Source organism: Amblyomma americanum, chromosome 5, assembly GCF_052857255.1.
Source record: "Amblyomma americanum isolate KBUSLIRL-KWMA chromosome 5, ASM5285725v1, whole genome shotgun sequence".
Classification (NCBI taxonomy): domain Eukaryota; kingdom Metazoa; phylum Arthropoda; class Arachnida; order Ixodida; family Ixodidae; genus Amblyomma; species Amblyomma americanum.
Window position 1 is genome coordinate 195,758,962 of NC_135501.1, and position 12,613 is coordinate 195,771,574.

The window sequence follows — 12,613 nt, forward strand, 5'->3', positions numbered from 1 at the left end:
TGGAAAGTGGATACTTCATATTTGGCTTGGCTAGTGTTTGGCAGAAAATGTTCAGCCATAGAATTTTACTTTTCTCCAAGCAAACATCCAATGATTTGAGGGACTCCATATGAAAGCCTGGCACCAAGCATTGTCTTGTGTTAAATTCATCTAACAAGTGACATTAAAACACACAACTAAAAAAAGTTTAATCTGCACAAAAAGCAGAGCATCACAGCACCGTCATTTGGATCTTAGCCAAGCCACATATGCAGTGTCCACTTCCTGGCATTCCCAGCGGTAGCAGAAACTCTGTGGAAGAGAGAGGACAAACCCTCACCTCCTGCAGGCTGGGCCTTTTGATGACCATTGCCAGGGGTCCCCCCAGGGGTCCCCCATTACTGCCACCGGGGCAGTCGACGGATCCCCCTGCCCCAGCTGTGCCAAAGAACACGGCAGGGGGTCTCCCCAGGGGTGCTGGCGCTGGTGGGGGTCCATTAGGGCCGGCCAGCCGGCAAAAGTCCGAACCCCCCACCAGGGGGGGCAGCACAGAGGAGCCCACACTGCACCAGCGACTGCAATGGTGCGGGAAAGGGCGTGAGAAGGAAGGAAGGGTTGATGGCCGCCACGATGGCCACATCAATACGAATACAGTCAAGCCCACATATAACGGCCCCACTTAAGACGAACTTTCGCTTATAACGAACGAGACCTCCGCGACCGTCAAAATATACATTGTTTCAATGGCACAAAATCACACTTATAATGAACGTCACTAAGCCCTGCTGATCGGTTACAGCGAATGGAGGGCGTAAACCCGGCACCGCGATGCAAGATAACCTGCCTCCGACCCCTTCGTGCGACCGACGCGCGGCATGTTTTCCCGAGACTCATCTCAGGGCAACCACCCGCCCAGTTTCACGCCGCTCTCGAGCAAGCTACACTTCCCCGCCGACGCACCTTCCAGCATCGCCCTCTTGCCCCTCCTCGCAACTCCGCTCCCCTCTCCTCACTCTCTTGCAACTCCGCGCGTGGCCTCCGCGATAAACCGCACCGCCGCCGGTGCAAACCCCGGAGGCCATGCTCCGTGAAGCAGGCCTTCCGTGGGAGCTAAGAGGTGGCTGCACTGATGCTCACGGACGTCCTCATTGGTCTCTGCGCTGGCGCTGTGCGTCTGTATCTTTAGCTTGATTGGCTTGATTGCCTCCTGTGCACGTTGCACGTCTACCCCATCGCGCGCTTTTGTCACTCTTTGTTGCGGTGCGGACATTTCGATGGCTTCATTCAAATCTCGGGCCCTGGTTGTAATTCAGGACGGCGTACAAGAACACCATGCCCATTTCCATTGTGTTCGACGGTAGAGATGATAAAAGGAGCCCGGGCGGATGTGACGGCCACTGGCGAGCGGAACTGCTTCCGCAAGGCCAGCTTCGTCGGCAGAGTGTCTGATGCCGAACATGATGCTTCGGAAGACGACCAGCCCGGCGGCGATTCGTGGCAGCGCGTCGTCGACTCCGACATGGGGGGTCATGACATTGGTTGGAATGATTTTATTTCTGTCATTGACGACACCGACACCGCGGAACCTTGCACGGATGAGAGCATGATTTCTGAAGTGCGGGACGAGAGTGACGCGGAAGAATCAGATGAGGATGAAACTTTGGAGCCAGCACCCATAAGCGCGCCTGTAGCAATGAGCTACATAGAGAGCCTCAGACAGCTTGTCTATGCTAAGGGCATCGGCGATAGCACACTTCTGCTTTAAGTGAACTGGAAACCTCCCTCATCGGATCTGTGCTGCAGAAACAGACGTCCATCACGGACTTTTTCACAAAGAAACAATTTTGTGTTTTGACAAGCAACTGTCTTTAAAGCTGTGGTTCACTTACTACGAACTTCGGGATATAACGAACGGACGCCGCATGACGCTCATGTTCATTATAAGCGGGCTCGACTGTACCAACCATGATGAACAATATTCAGTCCGGCAAAATGGTGTTTGGCTCAGCTAAATTTCCCAGGCTATGCACTGCCCTTTACCAACGTCCTGGGGGGCACACGGGCACAACGGGAAGACAAGCGGGCAATTGGTCATCCAAAATGGACATTGCCAGTGAATGACAACCCAACAATGTGCCACTTCTCTTCCCAGCTGAGAAGTTGTACCCAAGCACGCAAGTCTTGCAATGACCTTGATGCGTGTGAAAGCCGCGACTTGCATCCACATGGTGAAATTTCCCTTTCATCGTCACGCATTTGTGTAACCGGCATTCTTTTCACTGCCATCTCACAGTTTCAGTGTAAAAAGCGAAAGCGGCTAAGGTTTCGATGCTCTACATCTTCAAAGGGTCTGTAGCTGCGCAACATGTCCCTGCGTGCAAGTTTGTCAGGCTACGTGTCCGCTGCAACTGAGTTCCATGAATGCAGACGTTTGTTCCGAGATTCTGTTCTGTAGACTTTGTGTGCATTGGGCAACAGTCACATCAGTTTCATTCACACTAAGTGAGTGTTTGTTATAAGCAGGGCCATTATAAGTCAGACTGTTCTAAGCGAGCTCAATTGTATATATCGAACAGTGCACTGCTCCCCTACAAATCGTGCTTCTAACAGAGCACTCCCGTTATTATTTTTCCTGTATGCCGAAACTCCGCACTCATCACGTGTTCGTCGTTTGTATGGCACAACCTCCCTTGTGTGACGCCACATGCAAACAAGCTACAGCACTACTGCATTGCACAGGGAAACAGCGGAGGCAGTTACCATTATGGACTAGTTCCGCTTTCAACACTCCGGACACTGTGTGCACGAATTAATGCATTTGACAGAACAGTGAAAAATCTCTGTTGTCACGTAGCTCTCATCTTAAAAAGAAATGACCACTGTCCAGCTTTTGAGCAATGAAGTTTTAATTCCATGCGAATGGTTTTCGGCAGTTTTCGCAGCCATGCAATAATTCGACATTCGGATAATTAGACACTCTTTCCACTCCCTTGAAGTCCGAATTAATGAAGTTTTACTAAGTTATGAGTGACAACTGCATTTTTTGTCGTTTTCTAAGTAGTACTGCAGTGGGCGTAGATAGACCCCAAGTCATTTTCAACTTTACTGGAAAGATAACAGAATTCATTCTTTTGTGAATGCTCACTGTTCCCTTTCATACTGGAGCTACATGCACTTTCTCCCAGTCATGCCGTGTTACTGTTCCAAAGAATTCCCACCTATGCATGAACAAAAGAACTTCACGGATCACGGACGATCGATGTGATTCATGTAGCAGAGTAGGCGTAGCATCAGTGACACCACAGTACGACCAATTTGAGTGGAAAAAAATTGGCGGTGGTTTAGCTCTGGTTAAACCTGGAGTGACGCGACAGCTATAGCTGGCCGAGTGGAACTTGCTCAGTTGAATTGCGAAGTCAGTCTTTCGCCGCTCCGTTTCACTGAGCGTTAATTCTTCATCTTCGTCCCACTTGACACGGCGCATGCGCACAGCTGTGGCAGCTCGGTTTCGCCAGCGCGCCGCGCCACCGGCAGCAGCAGCTGCTCCGCACCATGTGGCTGCTGACCAACCATGTGATCAGCCACGGAGCGTCCAGCCGCTGCTCCGCACCACGTGACCAATCACGTGGCACGCTGAAGGCTCGAAATGCTACTATAATGTAGCTATCGCTAGAAAAGGGCTTCCACATCGCTGACCAAAGGGTCAGAATCATTCAACGGTTGCCGCCCTTTCAGTGCTGGTTTAAACTGGCCCCGTTCAGTGGACACAAGTGCAACCGCTTCGCAGATGAAAGGAGAACACTCCGTACATGTCCAACCACTTCAAAGAGTGAACGAGAATTGGAAGACCGCTGCGCTCCGACTGCGCTTTCCCCCTCTCAGTCATCACTCCCCCTCTACACCACCCCTCTTCCCCTCTCTGATTGGCTGCCACGCCTGCTCCTCTCCACATGACTCCCACCGATCCCTCCTCCTCGAGGCTCGAGACAGACCACATTGGCAGTCACATTTTGCCAAAATGGGGGGGACGTGCTAACTCTGACGCATTTAAAAGCCGAACTCCAGCGAATCTTGAATTTTGTGTCAGCGCTTCATACGATCGAGGTACAAAGCCCCTCACCCAGCTGGCGGTGGTCGCGGACCCTGAGCGACTGCAGCAGCCGCCACTGCAGCGGAGGACGCCGGAGAGTGGTGATGGTGGTGGTGGCGGGCGTCGATGGAGCGTCGGGGCGGCACGGGGTGCCAGGCCTTGTGCACCTGCTGACGCCAGGAGAAGAGGCGCCGCTTCTGGGCAGGGCTGAATGCCTCATGCGCCAGGCACTTGTCCACCAGGGTCACAAACTGTCCCACGCTCTGGTCCTCGGCCCGCACACTCACCAGCAAGCTGCTGCACACTGCTCGGCGTGCACGAAGAGGGAGTGATTTTCGTTAGGGAAAGTCTGTCCACTCACCGAGAGCTGGGTTCCTCAGTGCTTTTTAAAACGCTTTGGGGAACTCTTAAACATTCCCGAACGATGCTGAGGAACCCTGCATGTATTGGTTTTCATCCCTTCCTGCTGGCCTAAAAGCATGCAGACACACATCCTCTCAAGAAATATCCAAACAAAATTAATAATGAATGACTATGGTAAAACAGCCTGCTGTGCGCAATTACAGCACAATCAGATCCCAAAATAAAGTGGCCAAACAGAAAGGTAGGGACTGAGGCATGTGTGGGTTTGTGCACTTAAGAAACCCAAAGGTTACACACAACACAGTTACGCACACAACACAGATTATATTTTGAGTGGCAGTAAATGCAGCTAGGGGCCCTCACAGTTGTTTCACCACAGGGCGAGTCATTCCGATGGCTTAAAGTGATCATTATATTGTGTGAAGGTCAAGCCTACAAGAGTTCTCGTCCATGCAACTGCGAACACTGATTAAACCTCCTGGACTAAGTTACAACTCTGAAAACCCCCAGAACAAAAGTGTTAAGACTACTCAAACAGCAGCAGCACTGAAGTATGTGCCCTCTGGCACATTAGGAGCACCAAATGGAGAAAAAAGAAAGTGAGAGTTCAGCAGAAGTAATCTCGGGTTTTCCCCAGTTAGCCACCGCACCAGTCAGTATACCGACATACGCACATGCTCAGAGGAAAAATGTCAAACCCCTCACCCTTCCCAACCACCCGAGTAAAGAGTCCAGGCAAGTCCTCATCTTCCTCGGCAGCCGCATCGACCGCTGTGGGACCACCTTTGCTTGGACTGCGGGACCCTCCTCCTCCGCAGGCCGAGTCCAGTGAAGAGGGAGGGCTGCTCTCCTCTTCTTCCGCTCTCCTTTCCTCTTCTTCCGTCACCACCGAGGACGAAGTGGTGGCACTACCACTGCCGATGTCGTTATCACCGCCGCCGCCGGAAGGGTGCGCAGCGGAGGCCACAGACGATGACGAGCTAGGCGAGGCAGACCGGTGAGGGGGCACCGCCCCGTCCTGGCCATCCTCAGCACGGCTGGAGGCCTTCATTGGTGTCTGGAGCATGGCACGCAGCTCCACAAGGGCTGTCCGAATGTCGCCTTCCTCCTGAAGACTCTGCCAACACAGAAGGGAAAGAGACTTTTAGGGGGCAAGGGCACCTAAGATAATAAACACTGTTATGGTTTTCTTGGTTCCATATTATTAGTACCGCTGCTTCACAAAAAAAAAAACATATATTGCACGTATAAGCCTGAAATTTTTCAAAAAAATTATCACACATATTTAGGGGGTTGACCTACCGCATTTACACGATTGTAAGTAGACTCGAATGTAAGTCGACCCCCCACGTCACATTTCTGAAAAAAAAAAAAAAAAAAAACTTGGAGGTCATTTACGCTTGGCCTTTAATAATAGAACGCGATAGCACTATCCTGCGGCCTCCGCCTATCGCCAACCGCTATCGGCTGCCACGTGCGGGAGTGCCCGTGGGCACATTCCAAAACAAAAATGTATTAGTCACTGGACTACTCGTCCACACTTGCGCCGTCGTCCTCACTAGCGCTGCCGTCGTGATCGCTGCTGCGGTCCTACAGCTCGTCGTTCTAACATCGTCGTGCAGCGAAATCCTGCACTTCGCAAACAGTCACATCACGACATCGCATGGAACAGCTGAAAATTTTGCCTCGCTGCAGCTGCCACACCTGATCACCTGTTGCGAACGTAGAACTTGCGGCCCGACACGCAGTTGTTTGTTTCCTTGGCGCAAAGAATGATAGCCATCTCGAATGTAGCCGTGAACGAGCGCCAGTCGCTTACCGGATCCGGAGCACAAATAACGAATGACGAAGCACTACATTAAAAACTTGTGAAACGGGGCCGGCAGTAGTCAAATGCATCACAGCCAAAGAGAAACTAGGCGTGAGCAGCGTCGGCTCTTCCGTCGGCTACCGACACTCACCGGCGCCGCTGCGTTTCCGAGTGGGGGTGCCGCCACGATTGGAACAGCGGCCCTTCCATCAATTATCAGCACTCCCTTGAGCGCCGAGTGCGCAGTTTAAACTAAACAAAAATAACTTGGACGACGCCTGTTAAGAGTAGAACATGAGTGCATTATCGGGCCGCCACCGCTTATCAGCAGATGCAATCTGCGCCACGTGTGGGGTGTGCGCTGGTGCGGTTTGCTGCTTATCGACAGCCACCATTGGCTGCCTCGCACGGGATGGGGATGACGGTTCTGCGCGTTGACTTAGCAGCTGCTCAAGGTCAGCACGAAGAGCGATGCGACGTAGCCGCGCAACAAAAATCCAACCACACTGTAACATGCCTGCCTGATATCTCGTTTGCCTCGCCTTTATTTACGGTGGTATGCTTTGGTTTCGACTTTAAGTCGACCCCCCCAATTCAGATTTTCAAATTTTGAAAAATAGGTAGACTTACAATCGTGTAAATACGGTATACGTCAAGCTGGCCTATTCACACAGTCTAAGGTAATTACAGTCAAGAACGGGGGCAGTGCACTTCCTGCATCAGTGCCCATGTGCCATCAGTATGCATGAAGCTTAGTGCATAAAAAAAATGTTACTTCATATGTGGATCTGTTCTGCTAATGAAAATTCAAGCTGCAGGATGTTTACCAGACCCACTTGCGCTGCCGACTGCTTTCCCAGACAAGCATGGGAGCAGACTTCTGGCGAACTCCAGAGAGTCCCTCATGACAGCATCCGAAACTACAGGACCGTTACCCAGTGCGGTTTGCAGCTAACCGGCCTAGTCAAACTGAGTTGCACATGAGCGTACAAGGCAGAAAGCTGCACTAGTTCGTCGCCTATGTGTCGCCTTTGGTTGCCATTCACCTCCGACTGATGGCCTCGTGACTGCATGCACCGTTACAATTCTGTTGCTTTGAGCTGCACATGCCGCAATGCCATCCTACAGGAAATGCTGTAAACACGCCTCTTCCCGCTTTGACTACCCTGGGCAGCGTTGGCTTATATTTAGAGCGAAACTGTTTTTCTTCTTTTCTTCCGCAAGGGCTGCGAGTTTGGGAGTTGAATAATATCCAGTCAGCTTACAATGGCAACATACAGTAACTGTTCACAAACGTGCCTTTTTTCACATTTGCGAACAGCTACAGTGGAAAGCTACACAGGTTTTCTTTCAAGCAAGTTCAGGATTACTTCTTTTATACGCAAAAAAGGAAGAAAAGGGACTTTGTTCATACCATTCATGCTATTCATTTGTTCATGACAGTAAAGCAAAAGTTAAGCAATCAAAAAGTTTTTTCCCTTTCTCTTCAAAATAAGAAAGCAACAGTCCAAACATCTTCTTTACACCGTAAAATGACCAACAGTTAAGACCGCACAGTACACAGTAAATCAAGAGTAGTTGCAGCAAAAAAGAAATGCAGAAGCTGTGGCTTAGTTGCAGTGTCTGCATGGCATTGTCTAACCGGCAAAGCCAGGCACCCCTCACTGGCACACACATTTTCCAAGTTCCCCTCCACAGGCACACAAGTCGGAGACCAGGAAGACCTCACCTTCTCCAGCTGACGCAAAGTGGCCGGGCGCTCTTTCAGCTTCCGAATGCTAAGCACAATCTTGTGACGTGCTCCCTTAGTGACACTCTTCGAAAGAAAACAGCACCCAGAATGCATGAAACAGAGGAAACATGTGATGAGCACAAAGGAAAGTTAGTCGTCACTCGTGGAAACAGCAGGGGCATGCACACCTTCACCTTCCAGCTTTACAGCATTCTAGAGACAAACATATCGGTAAATGCATCCCAAGAAAAATGTTTCGGAAGCATTCTACAGCAATGCTGCACACTCAGAAGTCCAAATAAAGAAACATGGAGTGGTCTCTGGTGGCAGGACTGGTTCCTTTCACCTGAAACTGTCATTGCTCCTGCCCTTTTCAGACCCATCACCACCAGTAAACATGTTTTGTGGGCTTGCGCTCTCAGTCAATTCTACTAATCTGTTTGGTATAAAGTATAAATTAGTTTCTCTACACAGCAGCTTGATTTCTACAGCTCCCACACCAATACATAAAGGTAGTTAGTCTAACTGCAGATGCCAGAGATCTCAGCAGTGGTGCCTAAGTGGCATGGCGCTGCAGGAAGTGCCATGTAACATAGGCACAGTTGAGATCTCTGGCATGTTACCTATTACAAGCAGAAGCAACAAACGACTCCTAGATGCGTGCACCTACAGCATTCCTTCATTTTCTTTTTTTATCGCAGCATCTCCTATTAACTGACGCCTCGCCTTTGCCGCTACAGGCATTACTGTACAGACCTTTCCAATCAAGGTGTCGCCAAATTGCTGACTGGACAGCTTTCTTCACCTGGCATCACTAATCCACCAAGCCTGTGGCAGGTGCGCACAATGGCTTAGAGACGCGCTGCGCCAGATGCAAAAAGCAATCCAGCAAGCAATGTGGCAGCGCTCATGTAGGAAAGGTCCATAACAGCTGAGCCAAGCTCATGGCTGTACAAGCAGGTACAAGCAGGAACAGAGCTTGACATGTGCAACTGTGAACAATACGAAAGGAAACACTCTACAAGAACAAAAAAATTATTTTGGTCGAAAGAGTGGTACTGAATATGCAGAAGTGTCCACACTCAGGAACCAAATTAATTTTTACTTCTGCATCAAATCTGAAAAAGCATCCTCGAGATTACTTGTCCAGAGAGAAACTGTTTCGGATCGACAACACAGTGTGTCTCTCACTCACACCTGAAAGCTGATCGCATTGTTAGCGCCTGCAGTATGGCCATCAAAATCAACTTCTGACTCAGTCACATGGGCAGCCTTAGCTGTGGAGCACTGGTGTTGGCTACAGGACAGCAGGATGTGAAGTCGATTTGGCAAAATGGCCTAGTGAGTGACGCCTGTTGACAGTGGATGTAACTTCCACGACTGCAATGCTGTCATGCTTTCAACCCCTGCTGACAGGCTCTGCAAGGCTGCTGTTTTAAATCCAATGACGAATTTTCCATGGCACTGATGCCCAAGAATCCGCAGCACTGATGGCCAACACTTTATGGCCCTAACAGGAGTGTTAGACGTGTGCTCACACTTTGCGTTAAGATTGACAGTGCCAGTACCACCCCAATTGCAAGAAGGCTTAGAAAAGAATATTAACGGCACCTGTTGATACAAACCAGCCCACTGATCCTCCTCTTAAGTAAGCACCCGTCATGAGCCATGAAACTTCTATTCAACCACTCTAAGGAACCTGCCTTTCTTTTTTTGCAAGATGTGGCCTTCTCTGCAGAATGCGCAAAAATTCGTCAGCTACCCAGAAAACCGGTTGAAAACATACGCAGCTGGGTGACACAGGTACAATCCACTACCACGAAGTGCCAACTGTGCCTGTGAAGTGACAGGTGCATGCCTGACACCTGCCATTATCTGTCGCTTGCACCTGTCACCTGCATGAACTGCGCATGCGCAGCAGAAGCTGGTGGTTTGTATTCAACCAGGAAAGCTCAGGAGAGGGCACGAAGAAAAAAATGCGTGTGAAAAAGGCAGATTAGAGAGGAGTTTAGGAACACTGCATATATGCACGCCTTTGGTTAGTGTCCTCTGCGGAATGTGTTTTCGGCACAAACAACGTCAGGGATAAATCTGCTCTAAGTAGTTGCAAGCACCACAGTGCACAGAGTCACATATTCAAGGAAAAATCCAGTAGGACAGCAAATCTTCGTCGAAGGGTTCTAAAGCTGAAGTTCAAACTCTCGAAATGGTGACACCGGCAAGCTTTAACATTAACTCGTCCAACCACAGGCCGAGACAGATGTTGCCATAAAACAACCAACATTCTGATAGTTTCGCATGAACCTACCTGAGTGGCTATGGTGTTCGACGACTGCCAAAGGTTTTCAGGTTCAAATCTAGCTGTAGCCCAATGTAATGAGAACTATTCCATGGACCTCCACTATGGCGCACCCCGTACAGCTCACAGTGAATCACTGACACATAAAATTCCACTCGACCGATTAAATAGACATTATGAAGTTAACGGGGCTAGTAGATATGAACAGACTGAATGATACGTTCAGAGCACCCACCACCTTTCCTGACATACAAGTTGCAACTTTTCTCCCAAACTTTTGTCAGTGCAATTTGTACAACAATGTTACTTAGGTATACGTTCACTGCATAAAATGACCGTTACTTCGCACTTTTTTCACTAGTTTTCCCCATTTCGTTCAAGGCAATGAAAATACTGAATAGCAGGCAGGACCATGCAAAGGCAGTGCACTGGCATTCACTTTCATTCTTTAAAAAAAGCTAAGCACTGAAGAAGACTACAATCATGAATTATCAAAACGGTGGTAGAAAGGTCACGAATACATATAAATATTCCTCGCTCCAGCATCACTGCTCTAGGTGCAACTTTTATGTGCCAAATTTCCCGGCAAAAGACCAGTTGATTTACAGAGTGGAAAATACAATGCACTGATAGCAATCATTCAAACAGAACACTGAAACACTAATGAGGATTTAGAAACTGACTGTTTTCTTATCTGTGCTTTTGCTACACTTCAAGTTAAATATACCGTATTCACTCCCTTAATAAACCCACTTTTTTTCCGGATATGCTGAAAACAGTTGGGGGAAGGGGGAATTTCACTGATATCAATTGGGGGAGTTTCTCAAGACTTTTTTGCGATAGTCGAAATTTCACACCATGCACCTGCCCATATGCATGCCGCACGCCGCCCACATGTCCACCAGCTTACCAGCCTAGCCGCCCATCCATCCATCCATTATCAACAAAAACGTGTGGTCAGCTGCATTCATGTCACCGGTGTTCAACATCGCTTGCTTCAAAAGGTGTTTGCTATATAACGGTGCGATCCGACAATTTTATGAGAGTTGGCGGCACCAGCCAATCTCGTTGAGATTAAACTGGCCCTGAAAGTCAGGTGTGTGTTTTTTATGCAAGGATAAAAAGACTCGCAGGAAGGTTACCGGTCTGTAAAGCGAGTGTTTAAGCTTTAGTTGTGGTGTGAGAGGGGCTAGGCATTTTCTCTCTCAATCTGAGGCTCGCCAAATTGCTTGGGGGTCCTCTGTAGGTCCTGCTTCCGCCATAGCATTTCGCAGTAGAGGACGTCTTACAGTCCTCTGGTTTAAACTGCTACTTATTCTTCTGATGTGTGAGCACTCGCCAGCTTTCTAAGCACGCATACACATGCAGCCAAGTGCGCATAAGTGCGGCAACAAGCAAGGCCCGCCGCCAGTGCTCCTGTCAAGGGTGCATAGCATCAAAGGATAAACACGCCTTGATGTTATCAGTGTGCACATCTTGGCGTGCTGCCAAGGTTTGCCCTGTGTGTGTGTGTGTGTGTGTGTGTGTGTGGGGCGGGGGGGGGGCAAAACTGAGGAACACTATAAAAAAGCGAGCACTTTAAAGAAAAATAAAAGTAAATTCTCACCGAAAGAGGGGGGAGGGGGTCATTTTGCGTGCGGGTTGATTAGGCAAGTAAATACGGTACGATGACACTATAGCAGAATATAAACCAAAGTTGCACTACCATACGGTTGCATAGACCTTGGTTGATGACAATACTTCCTCCCAAGTGGTTATGATAACAGCGGGCAAAGCTAGCTCATCACACTTTATGTACACAAAAGGTCATGCAATCAATACACCCACAACCTTACATTCTGCAAGAGCTGCATGAGTATGCAATCAAGCTAATCTCAAGAATGAAGCGTAAAGAATTTGTGCTCTCCAGATGTAGCAAGTAGTCAATAAAACATACGGTTTTGTTCAAAGGGCACTGAGGATGAGATAATATTGGCTTACATCTACAAATTACTGCATTCTAATGACAAAAGCACTACTTTTTAACCGGAAATGAAGCTCTTATAACCCGGAAATCTTCGAGAAATAAACTACACGTGTCGCCATAAGTGGCCAAATTTGCAAGTCAACTACGGTGCATGGATGCAGTTTTTTTTGGGAGGCACTGATCCCACAGGTAAGGCTACAGCACCATTAATTTGCTAACAGTAAACCTTTCTTAGTACAGACTTCACAGATTTGAGGAGAGAGGTGGAAAAACTTTAAAATGACAATCTCTAAGCAATAAATGCCTCGTTAGCAGATGGACAAATGCCAGAAAAAGGCATAGCCTCCATTTTTACTAAAAATGAAAAAGTGCAT

General features: G+C 48.8%; 1 protein-coding gene across 5 annotated transcripts in view; it reads right to left on the reverse strand.

Moving 5' to 3' along the window:
- Positions 1–12,613, reverse strand: part of smg (sterile alpha motif domain containing protein 4 smaug) — a 112,216-nt gene that overhangs the window by 9,216 nt on the left and 90,387 nt on the right. For all 5 annotated transcript variants that reach the window (XM_077666280.1, XM_077666278.1, XM_077666279.1 and 2 more), the window contains 4 exons: positions 7,972–8,058; positions 5,138–5,549; positions 4,100–4,373; positions 320–554 (listed from right to left, as the gene is read on the reverse strand). In XM_077666280.1, coding sequence (XP_077522406.1) covers positions 320–554; positions 4,100–4,373; positions 5,138–5,549; positions 7,972–8,058 — 1,008 coding nt within the window. The remainder of the gene's footprint in view (positions 1–319; positions 555–4,099; positions 4,374–5,137; positions 5,550–7,971; positions 8,059–12,613) is intronic.